This window comes from Saimiri boliviensis, chromosome 19, assembly GCF_048565385.1.
Source record: "Saimiri boliviensis isolate mSaiBol1 chromosome 19, mSaiBol1.pri, whole genome shotgun sequence".
NCBI classification, from domain to species: domain Eukaryota; kingdom Metazoa; phylum Chordata; class Mammalia; order Primates; family Cebidae; genus Saimiri; species Saimiri boliviensis.
Genome location: NC_133467.1, coordinates 36149494 through 36173070, shown reverse-complemented (window position 1 = coordinate 36173070; position 23577 = coordinate 36149494). Strand labels below are relative to the sequence as shown.

Here is a 23577-nt window from a genome sequence, read left to right as displayed (position 1 = left end):
CCCAGCTACTCAGGAGGCTGAAGCAGGAGAATTGCCTGAACCCAGGAGGTGGAGGTTGCGGTGAGCCGAGATCGCGCCATTGCACTCCAGCCTGGGCAACAAGAGCGAAACTCCGTCTAAAAAAAAAAAAAAAAAAAAAAGCTATATTACAGTGTGTTCCATTAAAAAATGTATGATTTAGTTATGTACCCAACAGAAATGCATATACAGTCATGTGCCAGTCGACGATGGGATGCATTCTGAAAAATGTGTCTTGGTGATTTTTTTATTGTGTGAACATCATAGAGTGCATTTACACAATCCCGATGGGGTAGCTACTACACACCTGGCCTATAGGGTCTAGACTGTGGCTCCTAGGCTACAAACTTGTACAGCATGTTGTGCTGTACTGAATGCGGTGGCTGCATCCACGGTGCCCACTAGAATTCTTGCCATTACTGTAGGCAGTTGAAACACAATGATACGTATTCGTGTATCTATCTAAACACAGGAAAGGTACAGCAAAAATACAGTGTTACAATTTTATGGGGACCACCTTTGTATTTTGCAATCTGCTGTTGACTGAGAAGTCATTACATGGTACCTGACTGTATTTGTATACCAAAAGTGTGAACAAGAGTGTTCACAGCAGTATTATTTTTAATACTCCAACTAGGAAACAACCCAAATATCCATCAATGATGAAATTGATAAATGATAGTATATTCATACAATGGAATAGTCCACAGCAATGATGAATGAACTACAACTATATTCAGCAGTGTTCATGATGCGGTGGTTCACACCTGTAATCCCAGCACTTTGGGAGCCTGAGGCAGGTGGATCACCTGAGGTCAGGAGTTCGAGACCAGCCTGACCAACATGGTGAAAACGTGTCTCTACTAAAAATTCAAAAAAGTAGCCAGGTATGGTGGCATATGCCTGTAATCCCAGCTACTCAGGAGGCTGAGGCAGGAGGATTGCTTGAACCCGGGAGGCAGAGGTTGCAGTGAGCTGAGGTTGTGCCATTGCATTCCAGCCTGGGCAACAAGAGTTAAACTTCATCGCAAAAACAAAACAAAACAACAAAAAACAGACACAAAAGATTATGATTCCATTTATAAAAGTTCAGCAGGCAAAGTTGATCTGTGTTACTAGAAGACAGGACAGTAGTTATTTATTTATTTTACCTTCATTTTAAAAAAATAGTGATAAAATACACATAACATAAAATCTGCTGCTTTAAAGTGTACGACTCAGTGGCATTCAGCACATTCATAAGTTGTATAACCATTACCACTGTCTAGTTCCCGAACTTTTAAGTAGTCACCACCCCCTTTCCTCCCTCCTCCCATGGTGTTACTTTTGAAGAAGAGAGAATAACTACCGGAAGGGTCATCGTGGGGACTTCTGGATGTTAGCTATATGCGTTTCTTTCTTTCTTTCTTTTTTAAAATCTAAATGGTGGCCATATGGCTGTGTTTATGTTGTGAAAATTTATCTAGCTATACACTTGTATATACTTTGCTGTATGAAAGTTACATCTAAGTACATATAGATAAATTTGGAGGGGTGTGTATGTGAAATATATTTGCTAACACTGATTTTTTTCCTGGGAGGTAGGAGTATGAATCCATTTTGTACTTACTATGTTTTGATGACTTGTTTTCCAGTTGGCATTCATGAATACATGTATTACTTTTGTAATAAAATTTTAAAATTTAAAACATCTTTTTTTTTTTTTTTTTTTAGATGGAGCCTCACTCAGTTGCCCAGTGTGGGAGTGTAGTGGCACGATCTTGGCTCACTGCAACTTCTGCCTCCCAGGTTAAAGCGGTTCTCCCTGACTTAGCCTCCAGAGTAGCTGGGATTACAGGTGTGCACCACCAAACCTGGCTAATGTTTGTATTTTTTAGTAGAGATGGGGTTTTGTCATGTTGGCCAGGCTGGTCTTGAATTTCTGACCTCAGGTGATTCTCCTGCCTTGGTCTCCCTAAGTGCTGGGATTACAGGTGTGAGCCACCACGCCCAGCCTAAAACATCTTAAATAAAGGACAATGACATTTATTTTAAGGCTTCCCCGCCCTACTGCCTTTTTTTTTTTTTTTTAGACAGGGTCTGGCTCTGTTGCCCAGGCTGCAGTTAAGTGACACCGTAACCTCCTCCTTTTGTGCTCACACTGTCCTCCCTCCTCAGCCTCCTAAGTAGCTGGGACTACAGGCACATGCCACCATACCTGGCTATTTTTTTTTTTTTAATTTTTTGTAGAAACAGGTTTCACCATGTTGCCTAGGCTGATATTGAACTTTTCGGCTCAATTCATCCACCTGCTTCAGCTTCCCAAAGTGCTGGGATTACAGGTTTGAGCCACTGCATTCTGCCAATTTTAAGCCTTTCAAGAGAAAACATTCCTTGTCATCAGGGGCAATGGGAGCGTCTCACCAAAACTTTGCCCAATTACTATTTAGCCTCAGGATTGATACAACTACATCATTCATCACCCTCTGTGGTTCTGGATCTGTCCAGTCTTCCTGGCTTCCTTTCTCCTTGGTGGGTGTGGGAGGAGTACGTGCAGTAGAGATGAGGAAGGTGTTCCAGACTCCTTGGACACTGGGTGGTTGTGCTCAGAAGACTCACTCCTTGCCAGGCTGGAAGTAAACTTGAAGCGGAAGCTGGGAGATTTGAGAAGAGAAGGTAGACAGGCCTGGCAGTTGCATCAGGGGAAGCCAGAGGCTTTTAGCAAGCAAGTGACCTCCCCAGTGTCTCATCCCATAAGCAACCATTACAGAGATTTTCGCATGGGAAGACTTTCACAGCCTTCCTTAATCATTCTGCATCCGCCAAAAACTCCCTGTATCTCTGAAGAGTTTGTAATACCTGACAGAGAGCAGTGGCTCACGCCTGTAATCTCAGCACTTTGGGAGGCTGAGGCAGGTGGATTACCTGAGGTTAGGAGTTCAAGACCAGCCTGACCAACATGGTGAAACCATGTCTCTATTAAAAAAATTAGCTGGGCATGGTGGCATGCACCTGTAGTCCCAGCTACTGGGGAGGCTCAGAGAGGAGAACTGCTTGAACTTGGGTGGCAGAGGTTGCAGTGAGCCAGCCTGGGTGACAGAGCAAGACTCTGTCTCAAAAAAAAAAAAAAAAAAAAAAAGAAAAGAAAAGAAAAAAGAGTTTGTAATACCTGTAAGTCATCCTTGTCTTAATGACTTTCTCACGTTTCAAATCTCAGTTTTCATCTTCATCCCTTCTAGGTTCTTAGACACTATTAACTTCTTCTTCCTCTCTGCTTCCATAGCACTTATGTCTGTTAGAACAGCCATGACATTCTATAATATTTGCTGCCAAACTGTGATCTCCTTAATAGCTGAGACTCAGTCTTTCTGATTACTGCATCCTCAACAAATATGGCCCAAAACATATGTGGCAAACCACATATACCTAGCAAATGTTGATCTAAATTGTTGAAGGAAGATCTTTCTATCTTTGATCCTTTCCTTAAGTAGAGGGACTACACACATTTCTTCCCTTTTTCTTAAGGCTTTTATTCACTCCTTTTCTTTGTTCCAAGATTTCTTCAGTTCTTAAGAGATTATTGTGTGCTTTCACATGCACATAGCCCGGAGCAAGTGCTGCAGCTTCCTGCCTATTTCCATGTGCATCATGGGGTTTGTAGTCATCCTGCTTCTCCTCCAGTCTTCTAGAGTTTTTCTGCTTCTTCCCTCAATTCCACGACCTGGGGACATGGTAAATGAGTTGCTTTTAGCTGAGCTTTTATTTATTTGTTTTTTTTTTAATATTTGAAGTGGGGTCTTGCTTCATTGCCCAGGCTGGAGTACAGTGGCCCGATCATGCCCCGACCTCCCTGGCTTAAGTGATCCTCCCACCTCAGCCTCTCGGGCAGCTGGGACTATGGGCACATACCATCATGCCTGAACTTTTTAAACTTTTTGTACACACATGATGTTATTATGTTGCCCAGGCTGGTTTCAAACTCCCGGGCTCAAGTGATCCTTCTGCCTCAGTGTTTGAAAGTGCTGAGATTACAGGCGTGAGTCACCTCTCCTGGCCCCTAGACGAGCTTTTAGAGAGGAATTTTCCCTACACATTAAAAGATGTCAATCCAGTACTCGCCCTTTTCCTTACCTGTTGAGCCCTTATAATAATATGCCAGACACCGTGTTGATTCATAATCAAGAGAGGCAGCCACTGCCTCAGGTGGATTCATTTACTTATTGGACATGTTCTGGAAGCATATAACAAGGTAACTGATCTAGTCCTTGGTCAGGCGCAGCCTCCTTGAGGAATTTATATTAATGCAAAATGCTCAGTTAAGTAGAATGTGATTAGGGGGAACATGGGTTATAAAAGAGCCAAAGAGAACTATGCATTTAAGTCCCTGAAGTGTGGGGGGATGGGATGTGGATAGAATGTTCAAGGATAGTTGGAATGTGAAGCTGGGGGTGGAGTGACCCAGATAAGGTTGAAGTAGGCAGAGACAGAATAGGACAGAGCCTTGCTGTATGACAAGTCTGCTTTAGTCAGGAATCTTTTGGTTGAAAGTGACAACCGCCAGGCACTGTGGCTCACACCTGTAATCCCAGCACTTTGGGAGGCTGAAGTGGGTGGAGGTGGATCACAAAGTCAGGAGATCGAGACCATCTTGGCCAACATGGTAAAACCCCATCTCTACTAAAAATCCAAAAAATTAGCTGGGCATAGTGGCGGGCGCCTGTAGTCCCAGCTACCTGGGAGGCTGAGGCAGGAGAATCCCTTGAACCAGGCAGTTGGGGGTTGCAGTGAGCTGAGATGGCACCACTGCACTCCAGCCTGAATGACAGAGTGAGACTCCATCTCAGGAAAAAGAAAAAAGAAAAAGAAATAGAAAAAGAAAGTGACAACAAAGGGGTTAAAAGTTCCGGGTTCTCGTCTTTGGTCTCCTTTGTGTTAGCTTCCCTCTTGGTCAGGCCTCTGTGAGTGCTCGCTGATCTCCCTAGTCACACAGAAGCCAACAGCTTGAGTCAAGAGAAAGGGGGTGAGGAAGGCCAGTGGACAGGGGGCGCTTTTCTTTCCACTCTTACCCTCAAAGTTACCTCCTTTGCAGGCAAGTCTAGACCTCCTGAGGTAGAATAGACCCTCAGTGGGAGGCAAGGAGGTTTAGCCTTTTAGGGACTTTAGGGAGGCAGAGAAGGGGACAAGTGAGGGGACTGTTCCAAGACTCCAAAGCCGTTTGCTTTATTAAAAATAGCAAACCCACAGCTCCCTATCTCTTTCGCTAAGAGCTTAAATGCATTTTCTCTGCCGTATCCTCAGCCTACCTGGGGAGCAGGATTATTTGGGTTTTGTAAGAGAAAAAAGGAGGGCAGCAACCCCGGAAACGCCTCCTGTCTCCCGCCTCTCGTTCTGGCGTTCTGGCCCTCTGGCCCTCAGTAGTAAGTAGGCCCTGACCTACTTGTCTTAGTCCTGCTGCTTCTTCCCCCAACTCCGGGCCTTCCGCCCCTTCTCCGACCCCGCTCTAGGTCTTGCCCCAACTTCAGGGCTTCAGAACTCCTCCACCGTCCCGTGGAGGGACAGCCCTTCTACCTGACGCACGCCCTACCGGGGAAGAACCAATCGAAGACTATCCCACGCAGGGACCCCCCTTTTTTTTCTGGGACCCAGCGTTTCCGCCTCCGGGGCGCAGACTCCTCCCCCTCACCGTCCCAATTGTATTCCCTGGAAGAGCAGCCGGAAAAGCCTCCGCCTTCTCAGACCGGGATAGACAAGAAGCTGCTTTCTCCTCGCAGCCGGCTCCCTGAGCCCCAGGAACCGCCGCGGCGGTCGGCACCACCTGGGCCCAGCTCCAGGCGGGCACGGCTTCAGCACCACGGACAGCGCCCCGCCCGCGGCCCTCCTGCCCGCGGCGCGCAACAGCCGGTGTAGGCGAGGCAGAGAGCTATGCCCGCGGCATGGCCTGGCGCTGCGGCCCCGTGGCGCTGCTCCTCGGCTTCGGCCTCCTCCAACTGTGCTCAGGTAAGGGAAAGACCGGCACTGGCCAGGTTCTTCCACCCCAGCCAACGGCCCAAGACTCGCCGCTTTCTGACTCACCCCTGCCAGGCCGGAAGGTGGAAAGAGGAATTCCCTAGAGGTGGGGGAGTCTGCTGGGGGTTTGGGAGAGCTCCTGGGGCTGCAGAGAGCACCTGGGAGACTGGACTGGGACGAGGACATACCCGAAGGAGTAAGTGAAGCAAGCAAGAGATGGAAACCTGGCCAGCGGAGGTACAGAGGGTGCAGGCACCGAGAGCAAGGAGGCAGGGGATCTCCCCAGGCTTTCTGGGCTGGCAGATGGGCCGGCTCTGAGGGCGCTAAGATGCCATCTGACTTTTTGTGAAACATTATCTCAAGAAAGGTACCTGGTCCAGCACCCCTCCCTAGGCTCCCAGTAGTTTCCCATCCCCCACATTGGGCTCCAGATTCTGGTCACCCCACAGGGGCTGAGAAGGGGAGAGAACGGAATGGACTTTTCAACCCTCTTGTAGGGTGGGACAGGAGGCTTGGAAGGGAAGAAGCTCTGCCAGGCTGAAGACTAGGAAGGAATTCTCTGAGGGGGTGGGGAGGGGTGTGTTCCTGCAGAGTTGCAGAGGGGGATGCAGTATGTGGAGGGCTGTGCAAAGGGAATGCACAACCGATTGAGCTTTCCACACCTTCAGACCATCTCTGGGGGTGGGCTGCTGTGTGTGTGAAACCTGGGGCTAGATATATGCCTGACCCACAGCTTAGGCAGCCCAGCTATTCCACTCCAACCCAGTGCCTTTAGGGAGAAGGAAGGATGGTGTTGTAACCACAGTCACATGTCATTATGTGAGGCACATAATGTCATTTGCACACATAAATGGTGAACGGGAACAGTTGTGTCCCACCATACACACCTTTTCTCCTCCATCAGTAGAAAAAAGGGTATGTGTGGTGAGACACAAATAACTGGGACAAATAACTGTTCCCCTTCACCACCCTGCCAAACCTCCCTTGAGTCATAGGTATTTGCTGGGGAAGCCATGGAAGCAGAAATGTCAAACTGCCCTCTGAGACCCTGGGAGAAGAGCAGGTCTCCACGAATCCTTGCAGAGCAGGTTCTTAGTCTGTGGGACTGTCTGGACTCCTTGGTTAGTGGTTTCAGAGAGGTGCTTTTCTATAAAGATGTTAATTTGGGGCCTTCCTGAGGTTAATCTAAGCATTTTCCAGTATCCTTAGGGATGTAGGGAGATACTGGTTGGGCCTGGATTGTCCCACTTGCCTGGGGAGGGTGGGATGCTGGGTGGGCCCTCCTTGCCTAACTTTCTTCCTGCCTTTCCCCTGCCCAGGGGTGTGGGGTACCGACACAGAGGAGCGGCTGGTGGAGCATCTCCTTGATCCTTCCCGCTACAACAAGCTTATCCGCCCAGCCACCAATGGTTCTGAGCTGGTGACAGTACAGCTCATGGTGTCACTGGCCCAGCTCATCAGTGTGGTGAGTGGGGGTGCCAGACTCTCTGCCCAGCTACTGAAGTCAGCCCCAACAACATGTGTTAACATTTGTATGCTTCCTCCTCTGGTGTTTCCAAGCTTGGGGAGGTGTGAGAGGGACCCTGGGTGGTGGCAGTGAGCCCACAGGCTGAAGGGCTTTCTCGGCAGCCTCTCTTCCTCCCTGCAGCATGAGCGGGAGCAGATCATGACCACCAATGTCTGGCTGACCCAGGTAAGCGTAAGTGCTCTCTTCCACCCACATCCCGGCCTTATCTTTCCTCCTTTTCCCACATGTGCTTTTCTTTATCTCCTCAAAGGAGGCAGAAAGGTATAGAGTTTGGAGTCCTAAATAATTGGATTTGAATCTTGGCACTCACCAGCTCTGTGACCTTAAACATGTTAAACTCTCCAAGATTCCTTTTCTCATTTGTAAATGTAAATTCTTATACAGTACCTTGGCCTAGCTGTGCAAATTAAATGAGAAAGTACCGTATGAGCCACATTTGATGGGCAGAAAAGTCACTGTGGGAAGAGCCTGGCTTTTAAAAGCTGCCTCAAGCCATATGGACCCCCCTCCTGTCAGTTTCCTTAACCTCGAGCCCCTCCCAGGGCAGAAATTGTTACTGCCTCCCTCTCTCATTTCCTAGGAGTGGGAAGATTATCGCCTCACCTGGAAGCCTGAGGAGTTTGACAATATGAAGAAAGTTCGGCTCCCTTCCAAACACATCTGGCTCCCAGATGTGGTCCTGTACAACAAGTAGGAGTAATGGGAAGGTTGGGGAAGACCATTGGAGGGTTCAGGGAGGGAAGGGGTTGTGGGGAAAAGGAGAGAAATTCACCTATGCTGTGGGAGGGAAGGGACTTATAATAGATAAGCAGTCACTACTACCTAGACAGACAGACGCAGACCAGTGAGGTACTGTGTGGACAGCCATGGTGACCTGGGCAATGACCAGCCCACTGCCAGCCAGTTCGACCTGGGCAATGACCAGCCCACTGCCAGCCAGTTAGGACTCCCAGTAGGTACTTGGTAATGTGGCGGGGATACAGACAAGTATTGACAGCCCCCAGCGCCTCCACTGATTCAGGAACAGGCTTTCCTGGAAGCCTGAAAAGGACCAAAAAACTGTAAGGTCCCAGTTTTTCCTCCAGGTTCTATCCTGCCTCCTGCAGTAGTCCATCTCATCTCTAAGGTACAAAGCCACTTTCCTCAACCGATGGGACCATTCCCTGTCCCCTTTCATTGCTTGGGGCTCCTCACTCTGGCCTCCCTGTCTCTCCCAACTTCTCTACCCTCAGGAGGATCAACCAGCTTATACAATGTGTGACAAGTAGCAGATGTGTCCCCTCCCTCCGCCCACCACCCCCTACTACCTGCGAGGGGTCACATGGGCCTTCTGACCAGGACACTTCTGGTCACCAACTCCCTCCTCCCCCATATCCCTTTCTTGCTCAATTCCTGTTCCACCTCTCTATACTCCTGGATGGTTACTCTCAGACCTGGGTTTCCCCTCCCCATGTCTCCCTTTGGTTTTGCTCCCCTCTCACTAGGAGCTGGGTTGATGGGTGTGGAGGAAGGAAGGCTTAGACCAGGACTGACTGTGCCCATCCCTTGGCAGTGCTGACGGCATGTACGAGGTGTCCTTCTATTCCAATGCCGTGGTCTCCTATGACGGCAGCATCTTCTGGCTGCCGCCTGCCATCTATAAGAGCGCATGCAAGATTGAAGTAAAGCACTTCCCATTTGACCAGCAGAACTGCACCATGAAGTTCCGTTCGTGGACCTACGACCGCACGGAGATCGACCTCGTGCTCAAGAGCGATGTGGCCAGCCTGGACGACTTCACGCCTAGTGGTGAGTGGGACATCGTGGCGCTGCCGGGCCGGCGCAACGAGAACCCCGACGACTCCACGTACGTGGACATCACGTATGACTTCATCATTCGCCGCAAGCCGCTCTTCTACACCATCAACCTCATCATCCCCTGCGTGCTCATCACCTCGCTGGCCATCCTCGTCTTCTACCTGCCGTCCGACTGCGGCGAGAAGATGACGCTGTGCATCTCCGTGCTGCTGGCGCTCACCGTCTTTCTGCTGCTCATCTCCAAGATCGTGCCGCCCACCTCCCTCGACGTGCCGCTCGTCGGCAAGTACCTCATGTTCACCATGGTGCTTGTCACCTTCTCCATCGTCACCAGCGTGTGCGTGCTCAACGTGCACCACCGCTCGCCCACCACGCACACCATGGCGCCCTGGGTGAAGGTCGTCTTCCTGGAGAAGCTGCCCGCGCTGCTCTTCATGCAGCAGCCGCGCCACCATTGCGCCCGCCAGCGCCTGCGCCTGCGGCGACGCCAGCGTGAGCGCGAGGGCGCGGGAGCCCTCTTCTTCCGCGAAGCCCCCGGGGCCGACTCCTGCACGTGCTTCGTCAACCGCGCGTCGGTGCAGGGCTTGGCCGGGGCCTTCGGGGCTGAGCCTGCACCGGTGGCGGGCCCGGGGCGCTCCGGAGGGCAGTGTGGCTGTGGCCTCCAGGAGGCGGTGGACGGCGTGCGCTTCATCGCGGACCACATGCGGAGCGAAGACAACGACCAGAGCGTGAGTGCCGCGGGCTGGGCCCCTGGGCGTGATACCTGGCCTGCCAGGGCCCGGGCATCTGGAAAGCAGCCGCGTTCCGTAGCCATGCAGAGCTAGAAGGAGTGCAGGAGAGGGAAGTGTGAGTCAGGCCTGCGTTGTGGGCCTGGGCGCTGGCTAGGGCCCTTCTGGGTTGGCTTCCGGGAGATGGCGCGGCCTAAATTGTAGTCAGTAGAGGATGACCTTGCGGCTCCCTGAAGGCTAGCATCCAGGGCAAAATGCCTGAGCTGGGGCATCCTTCTACGGGCAGGGAGGCCTGAAACACGAGGAGGCCCTTTAGGGTTGGCAGCCAGCCTGCGGCCGTGACCCCGAGAGTCCCTCCCTGCTGCTTGCATGCTCACATCCACGTTGTTAACCTGCAATTCTTAGCCCAAGTGGCGATGAGTCCTGTGCACCCCACGGGCAGGAAGGGGCAAAATTGAGGACAGTAGGAGTGTGTGTGTGTGTGTGTGTGTGTGTGTGTGTGAGTGTGTGTGTGTGTGTGTGTGTGTTGCGGGAGGGGTGGTGTTGGTGGCGGGGTTAGGGAGTCCAGGAGCCTGCGTGTGGCGGAAAGATTGGAGTCCCAAATCAATATTCCTGCTCTTCTGTGTCCCAGGGGATGGCCTTCTGAAATATTTATGGAGATGGGGCTGGGTGCAGAAGAGGGCTCCTTGGCCCCTTCCCCAGGCTTTCTACACACCCGGAGTTTGGCTTCTTCTATGGGGTTACCTGAGAGCTTCCTTGAGACTGAGCCGAGAGTTGGGGAGAGATATGATAGGTTGACATCCCCCCTACTTTGGGTGGGGGCTGGCCCCAGCCTGTGGTCAGTTTCTGGCTACCTGGCTGGTTCCAGGCTGAGGCTCAGCTGTTGCCACGGTGACTGGCCAGGTTTCCTCTGGGACAGCTGCCATTCCGGCTGGGGGATGAGGAAGGGCACTGCGGTGTGGGCTTCAGAGATCTGTTTCCCTGGACAGCAGATCAGCTGGAACTGAAGCTTGGGCCAGGGAGCATCATACAGTCTGGATGGAAGAAGAGGCTGGTAAACACTGGAGGAGACGGAGCAGGAACCTTAGAGCCAGCTGAGGCCAAGTGGGAGATGCAGGGGCTCAGCAGGCCGCTGCTACCGCCTCCGCCTCTCCTGCTGCAGTCACGCATGTATTGTGCATTCACTGAGCTGGGTGCTGGGGATGCGGTGACCTACTTGGATGCTTCACAGGCACCTCAAACTCACCATGTTCAAAACCAAGTGCTTGGTCTACATCCTCACCACCAACTTGCTCCTCCACCAGCTTTTAGTACACAGCATCACTCTTCACTCAGCGGTTCACACTGAAAACCCGGAGTGGTCCTTGAACCTGTGTGTTCTCACCTCCTTCTCTGTACAAGTCATCAGAAGTCCTGTCCTGTCACAACCTCAGCTTGATCCTTTTTTCAGCATCTCGATGCTGACCCTGGTTCTAGGACATCATCTGCTCTTGCCTGGTCTAGGACAGAAGTCTCCTAATAGTCTCCCTGACTCAGCTCCTGTGCTCCTGCCTCCAAAGAGACACCATCTCTCTCTCAGCGCGTGCCTTTCCCTCCTTGCTCAGGTCACTGGCTTAGCTTGTCTTAAGCAAGCCAAGCTCTTTTGTAGCCTCAGGACCTTTGCACGTATGGGTCCCGCTGCTTTGGCATGCCCTGCTTTTCTTCTTTTAAAAAATTACTACTATTATTAACTGGCACTCTACTATTTGAGCGTAAGTTGTAGATACTGTGATCGTTTATCCCAAATAATTTAGTGTGTCTCTCCTAAGAACAGGGATACTCTCTTGCATAGCCCAGGTTCGGTTGTCGACTTCTGAAAGTTTAGCGTCAATATCTTTATCTCATATACATTCCACATTTGAATTTTTCCAGTTGTCCCGGTGATGTCCTTTGTAGCATCACCCCCGACCCGCGTCCTCATCCAGGATATTGAATTACATTTAGTTGTCGTGTCTCTAGTTTATCAGGAGAAGTTCCTCTGCTTTGTCTGTCATGGCATAAATGGTTTTAAAGGGTCCAGGGCAGCTGAATGTCTCTCCTTTCGGGTTTGTCTGATTGTTTCTTTCTTCAACTTTTTTCTCACGCAGCTGGTTCCCTCTCACTCATCAGACCTTAGCTTAAATATCACCTCCCCAAAAAGGCTTTCCCAGACCACACTCCAAATGATAGCGCCTCCTCTTCTTCATCACAGTGCTTCGTTTCCCAGTGCGTAATTTTTAAATTTGTGCTTATTTTTGCTCCGCCCCCCTCAGTAAACTGCAAACCACTGGATGCGTGTCTGTTGCTCATTTGCATCCCCAGTGTGTAGCATGGTGCCAGGTATGTAGCAGGCACAGCTGCCTCACGAATGGGTTCTTCAGCTGCTGACTAAATAAACATGCTCAGTGGCTGTCTCTCCACCCCCTGAGCTGGCTGGGCTACAGATAAACACGTGCATAAAGGCCCAGACTCGGGCTGGAGAGGAGCAGCTCGGAGGAGACGCTGGCCCTTTGTGCAAGCCATGTGACTGGCTCTCAGACCCACAGACAGGATTATCTTTTTGACTGATGTGTTCAGATCTGGGACCCGGTCCTTACCCTCTGGGGACTGTGGTGTGGTTGGATGGGGCTCAGTGTGTGATCATAAAAGGAGCCAGGCCTGCTGAGGCAGCCATGTACTCAACACTCTGTGTTCCAGTTGTTGAGATTAAAAGGGTGAATCAGGGTCCTTGTTGTTTGGGAGCCTGTAGCTGAGTAGGGGGACAGGCACACAAATGGAAACAATGCAGTACACTAAAAATACTGTGATGGAGACGTGTACACAGTGCAGAGGGAACCCAGAGCAGACAGAGGTTCATGCTGATCTGGGGGTCGAGGCAGCCCTCAGAGAAGGTGATGTTTGATTTGGGCTTTGAAGGATATGTAGGAGTGTACCAGGTGGAGAAAGAGAGCTCAGGATTTCCAGACACAGAGGAAACCCAGAGGCACAGAGGCCTGTGAGGTCACCTGGGGTTTGGTAAGGCCATGTTACGGGGTGGGAGGAGGAGGAGATAGGCTCGTATTTGTAACGGGTGGGGGTCTTGATTCCAGACATGGGAGTTTGGATGGGCCCTGAAGGTGGTGGGAGGGCCGCTGGAGGCTTTTGCTAAGATCAGAGCCATGCTTCAGCAAGGCCATTCTGGAATCACTGTGGGAGAGGAGTAGGGTGTGCGTCTGTGTGGCGGGACCTGCTTATACTCGTTTGCCTCCCATCCCGAATTACGGTGACCTGGGTCTCCTCCTTCTCCTCCATCCAGGTGAGTGAGGACTGGAAGTACGTCGCCATGGTGATCGACCGCCTCTTCCTGTGGATCTTTGTCTTTGTCTGTGTCTTTGGCACCATTGGCATGTTCCTGCAGCCTCTCTTCCAGAACTACACCAGCACGACCTTGCTTCACTCAGACCACTCGGCTCCCAGCTCCAAGTGAGGCCTTCCTCGTCTCCGTGCTCCCTCACCCCGCCACGCTCTGTTGCACAGTGGGGTTGGGTGGAGGACGGACGAGTGAGCTACCAGGAAGAGGGGCGCTGCCCCCACAGATCCATCCTTCTGCTTCATCTGGAGCCCCTCCTCCCCCACACCTCCATCCACACACAGCAGCTCCAACCTGGAGGCCGGACCAGCTGCTTTCTGTTCTGGCTGCTGTCTCTTCTTGTACCAGCCCAGGCAACAGTGTTGACGGGAACAAGCCTGCCAAGAAGCGGAAGACAAAGACGGCACAGCCATCCAGCCTGAGGAGTGATGGGCAAGGGGCCAGGAAGGGGCCAGGATTGTCTGCTGCCTCCAAGTCTTGGGAGAAGAGCAGTATAGGACAAGGGGTGACGAGCAGGCACTCAGACCACACCAGGCTGGCCTGACACAATGGTAGCTCGGAAGGGAGGGGAAGAGGAGAGGCCTTCATGTGACCTGACACCTGCTGCTGCTGGAGTGGACAGCAGCTGGACTGGGTAGGCCCCACAATGGTCAGCGGTTCCTGCCCAGTGGGTTTAGCCTGGCCCCGTGGTCACAGACCCCTGGGGGAGGCTTCCAGCTCAATCCCACAGCCCCTTGCTTCTAAGGGGTCCAGAGACCTTCCCCAGATTCTCTTTACCCGCTGAAGAATTCTGCACCCTCTAGACTTCCCTCTCCTTTCTTCTCAGGCTCAAGGTGTGTTGGGTAAGGCTGAGTATTAGGGGAGCTTCTGATTTCTGAATCTTTGAGTGACCTGCTTGGAGCCTCAGGTCCAAACACCTGAACTCTGTGTGAAATGCAAATTCATGGGCTTTTTGGAACTGGAAGAACTTTGTACAGCCATGGATTCCCATGAGTCATGTTGCAGATGAAGAAACAGATCCACACAGTGAGACAAGCCCAGGTGGGTCTCTGGCCCTTCCTCCCTGCCCTGAGATCCATCTGTCAAGTGCTCTGTTTTTTTCCCCACTTTGAACTGACTGGTTACTCGAAGGAAATGAACGAAGGATGTTAGCTTTAAGCCGACCCAGCCTTTGACCACAGCCGAGCTGAGGCGAACGGCTGGAACTCTGCTACATCTGGGCCGCTCCACCCTGTCCTGTCCGTGGCTCCATCCTTCTGGCTGTCACTCTTCCTCTTCCCTCTCCCAACCAAACCTGAGCAGCTTTGAAGCATAACCTGGAAAGGACAGGGTTGCTGCTGCCAGTGACTCCTCAGAAAGCACAGCCTCAGCTTCCTGTCCCGTGTGTCCCTGGAAGCTGTACCCTGACTTTGCTCCCAGGGACCAGCTGGAGGCCACTTGGCCAGATAGCCCAGGGAACAGACCTCTTAAGGGATCTCCTGTTTGCTTGTGGACCCAGCCTGGGCTCAATGCTGGGCCAGCAGATGGTGGGTTACAGAGGGGTCAGCCTGCCAAGTGCACCTGAGGGGCCTGACCTGACACAAGCCATTTTGTCCCTAGATCCCAGCTGGGACTCCTGCTCCTCTAAGCATGGCAGAGGTGGAGGAGACAGCACAGGCACAGAGCATGGGACAGGGACCCCAGAGTCTGGATTCAAGTCCCGGCTCTGCTAGTAACTCACGTGAGCCAGCTTGAGCAAGTCCCTTCACCTTGCTGAGCTTCCTTGCCTGTAACACGTGGGTGGTAATGCCCTCTTCGTGAGGCTGCTGTGAGGACGAGGCAGTGCTTGTGAAAAGTCCAGCGCTGTACCTGGGGCTGAGTAGATGCTTCACGAATGCTGAGTCTGAGAGGCAACTGGAGCTGGTGAGAATGGGGTCGCCTGACTGTCATGCCAGCCTCCCTTCCAGGCCCACTCTTCCCCTCCCTCTTCCCTGAGGAAACCAAGTCTCCCTTCTCAGGAAGAACTGGGGGAGCTGAGAGGATCAGTACAGGAATGCCCGAGGGAATCCAGTGGGTGGGCAGGCTTCTCTGGAGCCCCCCTCAGCAGTTTCATTCCATTCCTGGGCTGAATCCTTACCCTGGCCCTACCTCCCTTCTGGGTCAGTGCCTCCTGACACGGAGCCTCCCTATGTGCTCAGAGACCCCGGGCTTTCAGTCAGTTACTGGCTGTGGAAGGACATCATTGCGACAGGAAGTCAGCAGCTGCAGGAGACAGGCCTCAGCGCATTTCCCCTTCTGCCAGGACGGGCTCACGGACATCTTTTCTTGGTAGCAGGGTGTCTGCACCATGGAAACTTCCCCTCTTCTAGAGCAGACTGGGAGTTGCCTGTATTATGCCTGAACCCTCCTCAAACCCATGGTCCTGGAGAAAGCGTCTTGGAACCAGAAACAGCAACAGGAAAGGAGCCTCCCTCGGAAGGGCAGGATGTCGGTCTGAGGCCCTTCCAGATCCTGGGCTACCCGGAGGCCCGAGCAGCGGCTGCTGTGGCCTGTACTTGCTTTTATTATTTCCCATATGTGGCTGTTGTCCAAGTTAAGTCACCAAATGGTGCTAGAGGGGATGGCAGAGAGCAGCTTGTCCAGCTCCTCTCCATGACTCGGTTAACACACAAGGAGACTAAAGGCCTGTTTGAACCCTTACGAGATCCGGCTGTCCTGCATCTACACAATGAAGATGACAGAGCTAGCTGAGGTCTTCAGTAAGAAAGGGGTCCGTGTACACGAAAGGGCTACCTGGGCAGTGTCATACCTTCCATCTTTGTATGCAGCCCTTTGGGGACCATCACAATAAGAAGTGAGGGCAGAGGTGAAGGAAAGGGGGCTCCACTGCCCAGGCAAGGTGTTACCACGTGTTGAGACCAGAGTGTGAACCCTCAAGTGCTTTGGGGGAACCACAGTCTCTTCCACTCTTGGGTCCTGCATCCTCAGGGAAGCTCCTATGCCTCCTTTCCGTGTTGGGGCTCTATCTGCAGAGAATCGGGTGCCCAGCAGTGAGCAAGGACTGGAGGAAGCTCCAGATCTGGAGGAGGCAGAGAGACTGGATGGAAACCTGCAGCAAGGGTTTGGGAGTGGGAAGTGAGGAAACGATGGGGTTATCTCCATCACAGACGGCAAGGCCACAGGTGATCCGAGAACTATTTTTGTCTGAAAGGCAGGCAGGCACAGGCTCTCTGCTTTTGACAGGCGGTGTTGCAGTGGGAGGAAGGCAGCTTCCTGGCAGCGAGGTAGAAATACTAGAACAGCTGGTACCAAGTTATTGAAAATTCAAAAGCAAACAAGACACAGCAGCCCCAGGTGGTGTGTTTCGCTGAGGAAGGGCAAGCCTGTTTCCTCCCAGTGGTCCTGAAGCCGGAGGAAGAGGAAACAGGGAGGGCTCTTCTGGTGATGTGGCGGCCTCGGGCTGTTTATGTCTCAGTATGAGCTTCTGGTACTAAGGGTCTGCCCTGCGCCAGGTCCTCAGCATGCGCTCTTTATTTCTCACGATAATCCTAGGGGAAGGGGCCTCCATTTACACAAAAGAAATGCAGCTCAGAGAGACCAAATGACAGCTAGTGAGTAGTGCTGGGCCTGAACCCCAAATGCCAGGCCTGAACCCGAAAGTCCACACTCTTGCCGTAGCTGCTGAGGCAGGCAGGAGAGCTCCTCGGGAGGAAAGGGAGGGGCATTCAGGGCCTTCTCTGAATCACTCCCCAAGCCAGAGAAGACCTGGTTCCCGCTGTCCCCGTTTCCAGGCACAGTCAGGCGGCTATTGTAGCATCCCTCCCAGCCCAACCAGTGCCGGCCAGACTCCCACCCACCGACCTTGACTAGACAGAAGACAAACAGCCACCTTTTAGTCTTCATCCCAACAGGTCCAGGCGTCAGAGTGACAGCCACGTGGTTCCTAAGGGACTGTAGGTCTAGGAATCATTAGACACTCCCTCAGACACGCACGGGGCCCTCATCTTCCCCACACTGCCCTTGGCCTCCCCTGTCTGCACTCCTGGAGTATTTGCACTGGTCTAGTCCACTCCAGGTTGCACTCATTAGGAACTCAAGATTCTCGTAAAGAAAGCTGTTTCCCAAGTTGCCCTTGTCCCTCTGTTATATCTGGGGGTTGGGGAAGAGCCCTCATGGGCCAGTGTTGGCAAATACAGGAAAAAGGGAGAATGCTGGAGAAGCTGGATTTGGGGGAGAGGTTAAAGACATGACAAGAACCCCAAGAAAAGGTGAGTGGTGACAAAAGTCTGTTGAGTTACTGTGATTTGCTGCTTTACAAATCCACTCATCCGATGGAGAAGAAATGGCCAAATGACTGGGCCTGGAGCAGGCAGAGTCCAGAAATGGCCCCTGGGGAGTCCTTTGTAAAGGATGGGGTGGAGGTGAGGACCAGTCTCCTGGAGGTGGGGATTGCTGGGGTTTCCTCCCATAGCCCCTGTGCTCCGGGAAGTCAAGGCTGCAGTTTGCATTAAGGACAGATGGGCAGATCTGGGCTCACATCCTGGAAACAGGATTAAATTGTGAACCCCCTAAATGAAATGCAGGTGGACAGCAACTGAAACGAGCTGAAGAAAAAAAATCCCTCTTTCGCTCCCACAGGGCAGCCCTACTTCCCGGCCCACTCAGGGAGAGTCGTGGAAGGACGGTGGTGTTCCCTTTGGAGACAAGGGGGCTGGGCACTTGCCTCAGGCTTTAAGGAAACCGTCCACTTTATAAAAGACCTGGCACCACATTTCCCTCCATCTGGATCCAGGAGCTGTCTGAGAACAGAAAGGTCAGAGGCACTTGAGAGTCCTGCTACATCACAGCAGGCAGAGACAACAGCCTTCATTGTCTTTCAATTTTTAACTGTTGGCCAGTACCGTGGCTCACGCCTGTAATCCCAGCACCGTGGGAGGCTGAGACACGTAGATCACCTGAGGTCAGAAGTATGAGACCTGCCTGGCCAACATGGTATGCAAACTATTAGCCAGGCGTGGTGGTGGGTGCCTGTAATCTCAGCTCTTTGGGAGGTTAAGGCAGGAGAATCGCTTGAACCTGGGAGACGGAGGTTGCAGTGAGCCGAGATCGCACCATTGCACTCTAGCCTGGGCGACAAGAGTGAGACTTGGTCTCAAAAAAAAAAAAAAAAAAAAACAACAACAACAAAAAACAAAAGCTGTTCAGCTCACCCAGCAATGTATTTCAGCACATGATGAATGACACCTGTGGTGTTCTGGTCCTTAAGAAACATGCCCACGTATCACTGGCCCTTCTGGCCTCAGTTGTTCCTTCCGTGTAATGGATGAGGCAGGTTTCATTGGGACTTAGCCTCAGTGTTAAGTGCTTTAGGTCCTCTGGTATGATATTTTTAAAAGGTCCAGGATGAGTCTTCTAGAAATTCTGAAGTAAGTTTCAATGTGAAAAAGGTACATTCTCTTTCAAATTCACGGAGAGACATTCTGGTTGTCACCTATGACGTAAAACGAAAATGGTGTATCTCCTGACTGCAGCCGAGCCTGTCCTGGTCCCGGCTGCAGCTTTACTCCAAATATGCACATTCCTGGAAGCTAAACAGCTGTGGGTAGTGGGGTTTGGGGGAGCTAGAAAAAAGCCCCTGAAGGAGAGCTGGCATCATGCATGTAATTGCTAACCTCGTCTCAAGGGATGTTTTTCTCCTCTGGGCCTTGACATCCTGCATGTCAAGTCCCATTGGACAAGATATTTCGTAGTGGGCTCTGCCGGGAAAGTAATCGGAAGGTGCCTGATGAACCACACCCCCACCCAGACACAAACTTACCCACCAAGGGAGCTTCTTTGAAACGGCTCCTTTCCAAAGACGGGAGGGACGGCCCGTCCCTGGCAGGTTCATGTCAGATACCACTGACGCTGTTATCAGAAACCCCAGGCCAGGTCCCTCTGTTCCCATTTTCACCTCCCGCAAGAAACCAGGACTTGAAACTCTCTAAGAATTCAGATTCTTCTTTTTTTTTTTTTATTTTTTTTTTATTTACGAGGAATGTATATTGGAAGTTGTTATCAAGGGACACATAAAAGCGGAATCACAAACTGGACTGCAGCCAGCATCGTGGCACCCAAGTCTGTGTTCTTGGGCTCTTCCTGATTCTGCTCTTGGAGTCACAACCAAGACTCCAAAAAACCAACAAAGTCCCTTTAACGTGAGTAAAGGAAAAAGCTTTAGGCATTGACAATTTTTACAAGTGATTATTCAAGGAATGCACAGTAGCCACAGTTCAGACAAATCAACTACAAAAATCATTAAAAAGAAAGAGTGGGGAGGGGTGCTGCTTATTTAAAACAAAAGACTGGACAAAAAAGTGAAGGTAACAGTGGGCAGAAGCGCTGCCTCCTCTGTCCTGTGTGACTAAGAGGGGCGAGGGGGTGCGGGGGGTGAGCGACCAGACACGGCTCATGTCCAGCAGACGCGTGGAATTCAGGGATGCCTTGCTCTCTTCCTACGACAGAAACTGAATACTACAGGCTTGCTAGATAAGATCTTGGGGGTGAGTGGGGGTTCTGATCTTGTGGGAGCCTGTGTTCCCAGTTAAAGAAGAGGCAGCTGGCCAGAGCTCTGCTGGAGAATCTAATGCCCAAGACGGACCGGAGGCCAAACGTTCGGAAGACTCAGTCCTTCCAATGCTGAGAACCACAGACCTCTCTGCCCTGGATGTGGATGCCAAGACTGATTTACTGTGCCCCCAGCAGACTCAGAGCCAGGGAGCAGGCCTCTTCCACCCCAGGAGACAAGTGTCATTTCCCTACCAGTTCCTTGGGACGCTTTGGTGTTCCGCAAAGGCATCCTTAGTCTATTTTTAAAACTCGTGTTTTCTTATTTTGGTCAATTTTTGGTCAGAAGTACAGAGGGTATAGAATATAAGCGAAGATGTGAATGTGTCTCTACCATTGGACAGGGGGTGACCTAGTCAGCAGTTTGCAGGGAAATCAACTGAGGGCGCTGGCTCAGCACGTTCCCAGATGGAGGTCTGTCATCTAAGGAGAGAGGCAGGCTCAGGTCCTGACGGTGGCAGAGCCTCGGTAGTCCTCCTGAGTGTGTCTAGCTGACTGTTACCAAGGGACATGTAAACACAGAATCAGAACTGGCCCACACCCATCATGAGGGCACTCAAGTCTATGGGGGAGCTCTTCCGCACTCTGCTCTTGCAGTCATGACCAACACTTTAAAAGCCAACAAAGTCTCTTCAACCTGGGTAAAGGAAATAGCTTCAAGCATTGACAATTTTTACAAGTGACTATTCAAAGAATGCACAAGAGCCAGAGAATCAGACTCCACAGAGAGGCCAACGGCTCTGACCACACAAGTCAAGAGTCAATGTTATGTGGAGGTGTAGACAAAGGATTCCACCTCACAGAGTTTGAAGACAACCTGCCCTTTCACCAACTACTGCTTTCTGTGTCAGCCCTATAAAGATCAGGTCTTCACCCTGCCCACGAACCTACTTCTGAAACCATCTGGAAAAATGAAAGCGCTTGGATAAATGGAAAAGTATGCTTGAATTTTAAATCTGCTTAATTAAAGGTTATCTGTAGCACTTAAGAATCAACATCTATGGCATTCTTTTAAACACTCCTAATTTACATAGGACTTAGTCAAATTCCCTTGGTAACACCGTCATGCGAGAGATTATGCTGGGTGGAACAGTGATGTGAGCCAACATGATTTTTTGCCCTTATTCTCGCTAAGTCATGATTATCTGAGCAGAGATGATTTTATACCCTCTAGGATTTGTCCCAGATTTTTCCTACCAGTTGGCTAGGGTGTACACCCAGCACCGGCAGGGCAAATTCCTAGGAATGCTTTAGGGGAAGAGGCAGCTGGAAGCCTGGCAATATTCTAAGGAATGCCTGTGCTCCCCGGGAAGTGGTCTGTGTCACCCTGCAGGGTGAAACCTCAGCTATTGCCCGGGCAACTCCCTTAAACCAGTCTGGCTGGTTCTAGGCTTCCCTGCTGCCAGGGGAGGGGATGCACTTCGGGAAGCAGCCCTCCTTGCCTTGCCTGCCCTGTGGCTGGCTGAAGTGCAAGATGGGAAGACGGCTGGGCATTACCTGCAGGTTCCAGTCACACTTGCATGCACTGGTAACTGCAGTTTTAAACTCCTCCCCTTGCAAACGTTTCACCAAATCCTTTCAGTTCATCTCTTTACCCTCTGAGGGGTAAACGGAGAAATTCTGATCACAAGGAAAGAATCTCAGAAGAGGAGGGGAAGTAGCGGGAGCTGCGTAATCCACAAATGACATCGTCAGTCCCTGACATGATCCAGAGTTGACTGAAACCGAATCAAGACTACAAGAGGTCAGTGTAGCAAACACAAAGGGAAAGGAGATGGAAAAAAATCAAAAGGAAACTTTTTAAGAGGAAATGGACCGCAGGTGCTCACTGACTATGTCCGTTTTGGGTAGAAAGAAAAGATAACTTGTTAGGTCTCTGCCTCTTCACTTGGGGAAGGAAAGGGGGGCCTGGCCAGACCTTGCCTAGCAATCCCAAAGTAGGATAAATGGGAACCCAAAGTTTTCAGTATCACCAACTATGGCTTAAAAAGAAAAAAAAAAAAAAAAAAAAAATCCCCTGACCATGTGATGAGGAATGCTACGCCTACCTCTCTCTCACCCTAGCGTGACACACCCCGATCCACCTGTCACTGGAGCATACTATACTGGGCAGAGATAAAAGTTCTTTTCCTCCTGGGGTTTGCTAATCCAGTTCCCATAGCCCATATCCTTCAGGCTTTTTTTGAAGTAGTTCTTGGCCATCTCGTAGTCACGGGCAGCTTTCTTGGCCTCACCATAGGAGAGTCTCAGTAGATCCCTGCGGTAACGGAAGGAGCAGAGCTTCTTAAACAGAAGAAAAATGTTCTTTTTGGAGACCCGGGATAATTCATTCCGTGGCCTGGAGAAACAAAAGCACGCATTATTCACCCGGGAACCATCAGGTGAGGAGCTCACAGTGGAGAAACCGTGGCCGGGGAGGCGGCGCTCAAGCTCTGAGGCTGCAAAGGTGCGATCACCCTCGCAAGTCAGGGCAGAGGCTTGGCTCTCACGGCTCTCCCGTCTCCTTACCCATCCACGGTGCCTCTGGTGCCGTCCAGGATCTCCAGGTCGTAGCCATCAGCCAGACACCAGTTGACGCTTGTCTCCTTAGTCTTCCCTGACTGCCTTTTGGAATCGTATACGCTGACTCTGCCAACCTAGGAATCCCAGAAGCAATTGGATAAAGATGGAAACTTTTCAGGAATAAGATTCTGAAGCAGGGACAGGACTCAAAGGAAAGAGGAAGTATAGGGTCATGATCTTTCCCCTGTATTTAGGGTTGTGTTTGGCAGAGACTGAGCACACTCTAGACATACTAACTCCACCTCGATTCAGACTGATTCCAGACTAAGAGAAGGGAAGCCCTTGGCATCCAAAAGCAAGAAAGTTTAAGTTCTGGGGACACCAAGCAATGTTGGTGGTGGGCCTCTGCGGGCAAGCTTCCCCTCGGGCTACCACTGTGAGCAACGTTCCCCTTGCCCACAGTGTGCATTTCTGCTCTGTGTACGTGACTGCCTGAAAAGTAGAAAAATGTCAGGGAAAAGAGGGGGTTATAGCACCTTGGGGTGGTTGACAATAAAGGGATGTCGTAGTCCATCCTCAAATGCACTCCCGTCTCTTGACATACGACAGCAAATAGCACGGGTCAGATGCCCTTGGCTGAAAAGGTAACCTGAGTACAAAAAAAGAGAAGCATATATATTGCGTTTGCACCAAATGCTGTTCAGAGGCAGAGGCATGCGGGGATCTTGGAGGTACAAAGTACAGTACCAAGAAACAGCAACAGCTGCCTTGTTAGGAAGCACATTCTGACTGGGGCTACCCAGGACCTACATGGAGTCATCAGATATTTAAGCAAAATTGATGGAAGTTCCAGGTAAGGCCAAAGACTGTGCAGAGTAAGGAAACTAAGACGCTGCTGTTTTAAGCTGCTGTGTTTTTTTTTTTTTTAAGACAGGGTCTCGCTAGGTCTCCCATGCTGGAGGGCAGTGGCATGATCACAGCTCACTGCAGCCTCACCTTCCTGCGCTCACGCAATCGTCTCATCTCAACTGCCTAAGCAGCTAAGTAGCTGGGACAATAGGCGTGTA

The 23577-nt window shown here is 51.2% G+C and overlaps 2 protein-coding genes across 4 annotated transcripts in view; one reads left to right on the top strand and one right to left on the bottom strand.

Annotated features, from left to right (window-relative positions):
* Nucleotides 1-5250: 5250 nt before the first annotated feature.
* Nucleotides 5251-16102, top strand: CHRNB2 (cholinergic receptor nicotinic beta 2 subunit). Its single transcript, XM_003937757.4, has 6 exons — nucleotides 5251-5994; nucleotides 7323-7468; nucleotides 7652-7696; nucleotides 8112-8221; nucleotides 9084-10056; nucleotides 13370-16102. Exons 1-6 carry the CDS (start codon nucleotides 5931-5933, stop codon nucleotides 13538-13540), a joined length of 1509 nt encoding a protein of 502 aa, XP_003937806.1. The 5' UTR covers nucleotides 5251-5930; the 3' UTR covers nucleotides 13541-16102.
* A 3527-nt stretch (nucleotides 16103-19629) lies between these two features.
* ADAR (adenosine deaminase RNA specific) overlaps nucleotides 19630-23577 on the bottom strand; it is a 46254-nt gene continuing 42306 nt past the window's right edge. For all 3 annotated transcript variants that reach the window (XM_074389818.1, XM_010348369.3, XM_074389819.1), the window contains exons 13-15: nucleotides 23047-23159; nucleotides 22517-22644; nucleotides 19630-22346 (exon numbers count right to left, since the gene is read on the bottom strand). In XM_074389818.1, coding sequence (XP_074245919.1) covers nucleotides 22109-22346; nucleotides 22517-22644; nucleotides 23047-23159 — 479 coding nt within the window. In that variant the 3' untranslated portion in view covers nucleotides 19630-22108. The remainder of the gene's footprint in view (nucleotides 22347-22516; nucleotides 22645-23046; nucleotides 23160-23577) is intronic.

Coding starts and splice junctions, on each gene's coding strand:
- CHRNB2 (XM_003937757.4), top strand. CDS start 5,931: ATGGCCTGGCGCTGCGGCCCCGTGGCGCTGCTCCTCGGCTTCGGCCTC. Junction 5,995..7,322: donor CCTCCTCCAACTGTGCTCAG/GTAAGGGAAAGA, acceptor TCCCCTGCCCAG/GGGTGTGGGGTACCGACACA. Junction 8,222..9,083: donor GATGTGGTCCTGTACAACAA/GTAGGAGTAATG, acceptor ATCCCTTGGCAG/TGCTGACGGCATGTACGAGG.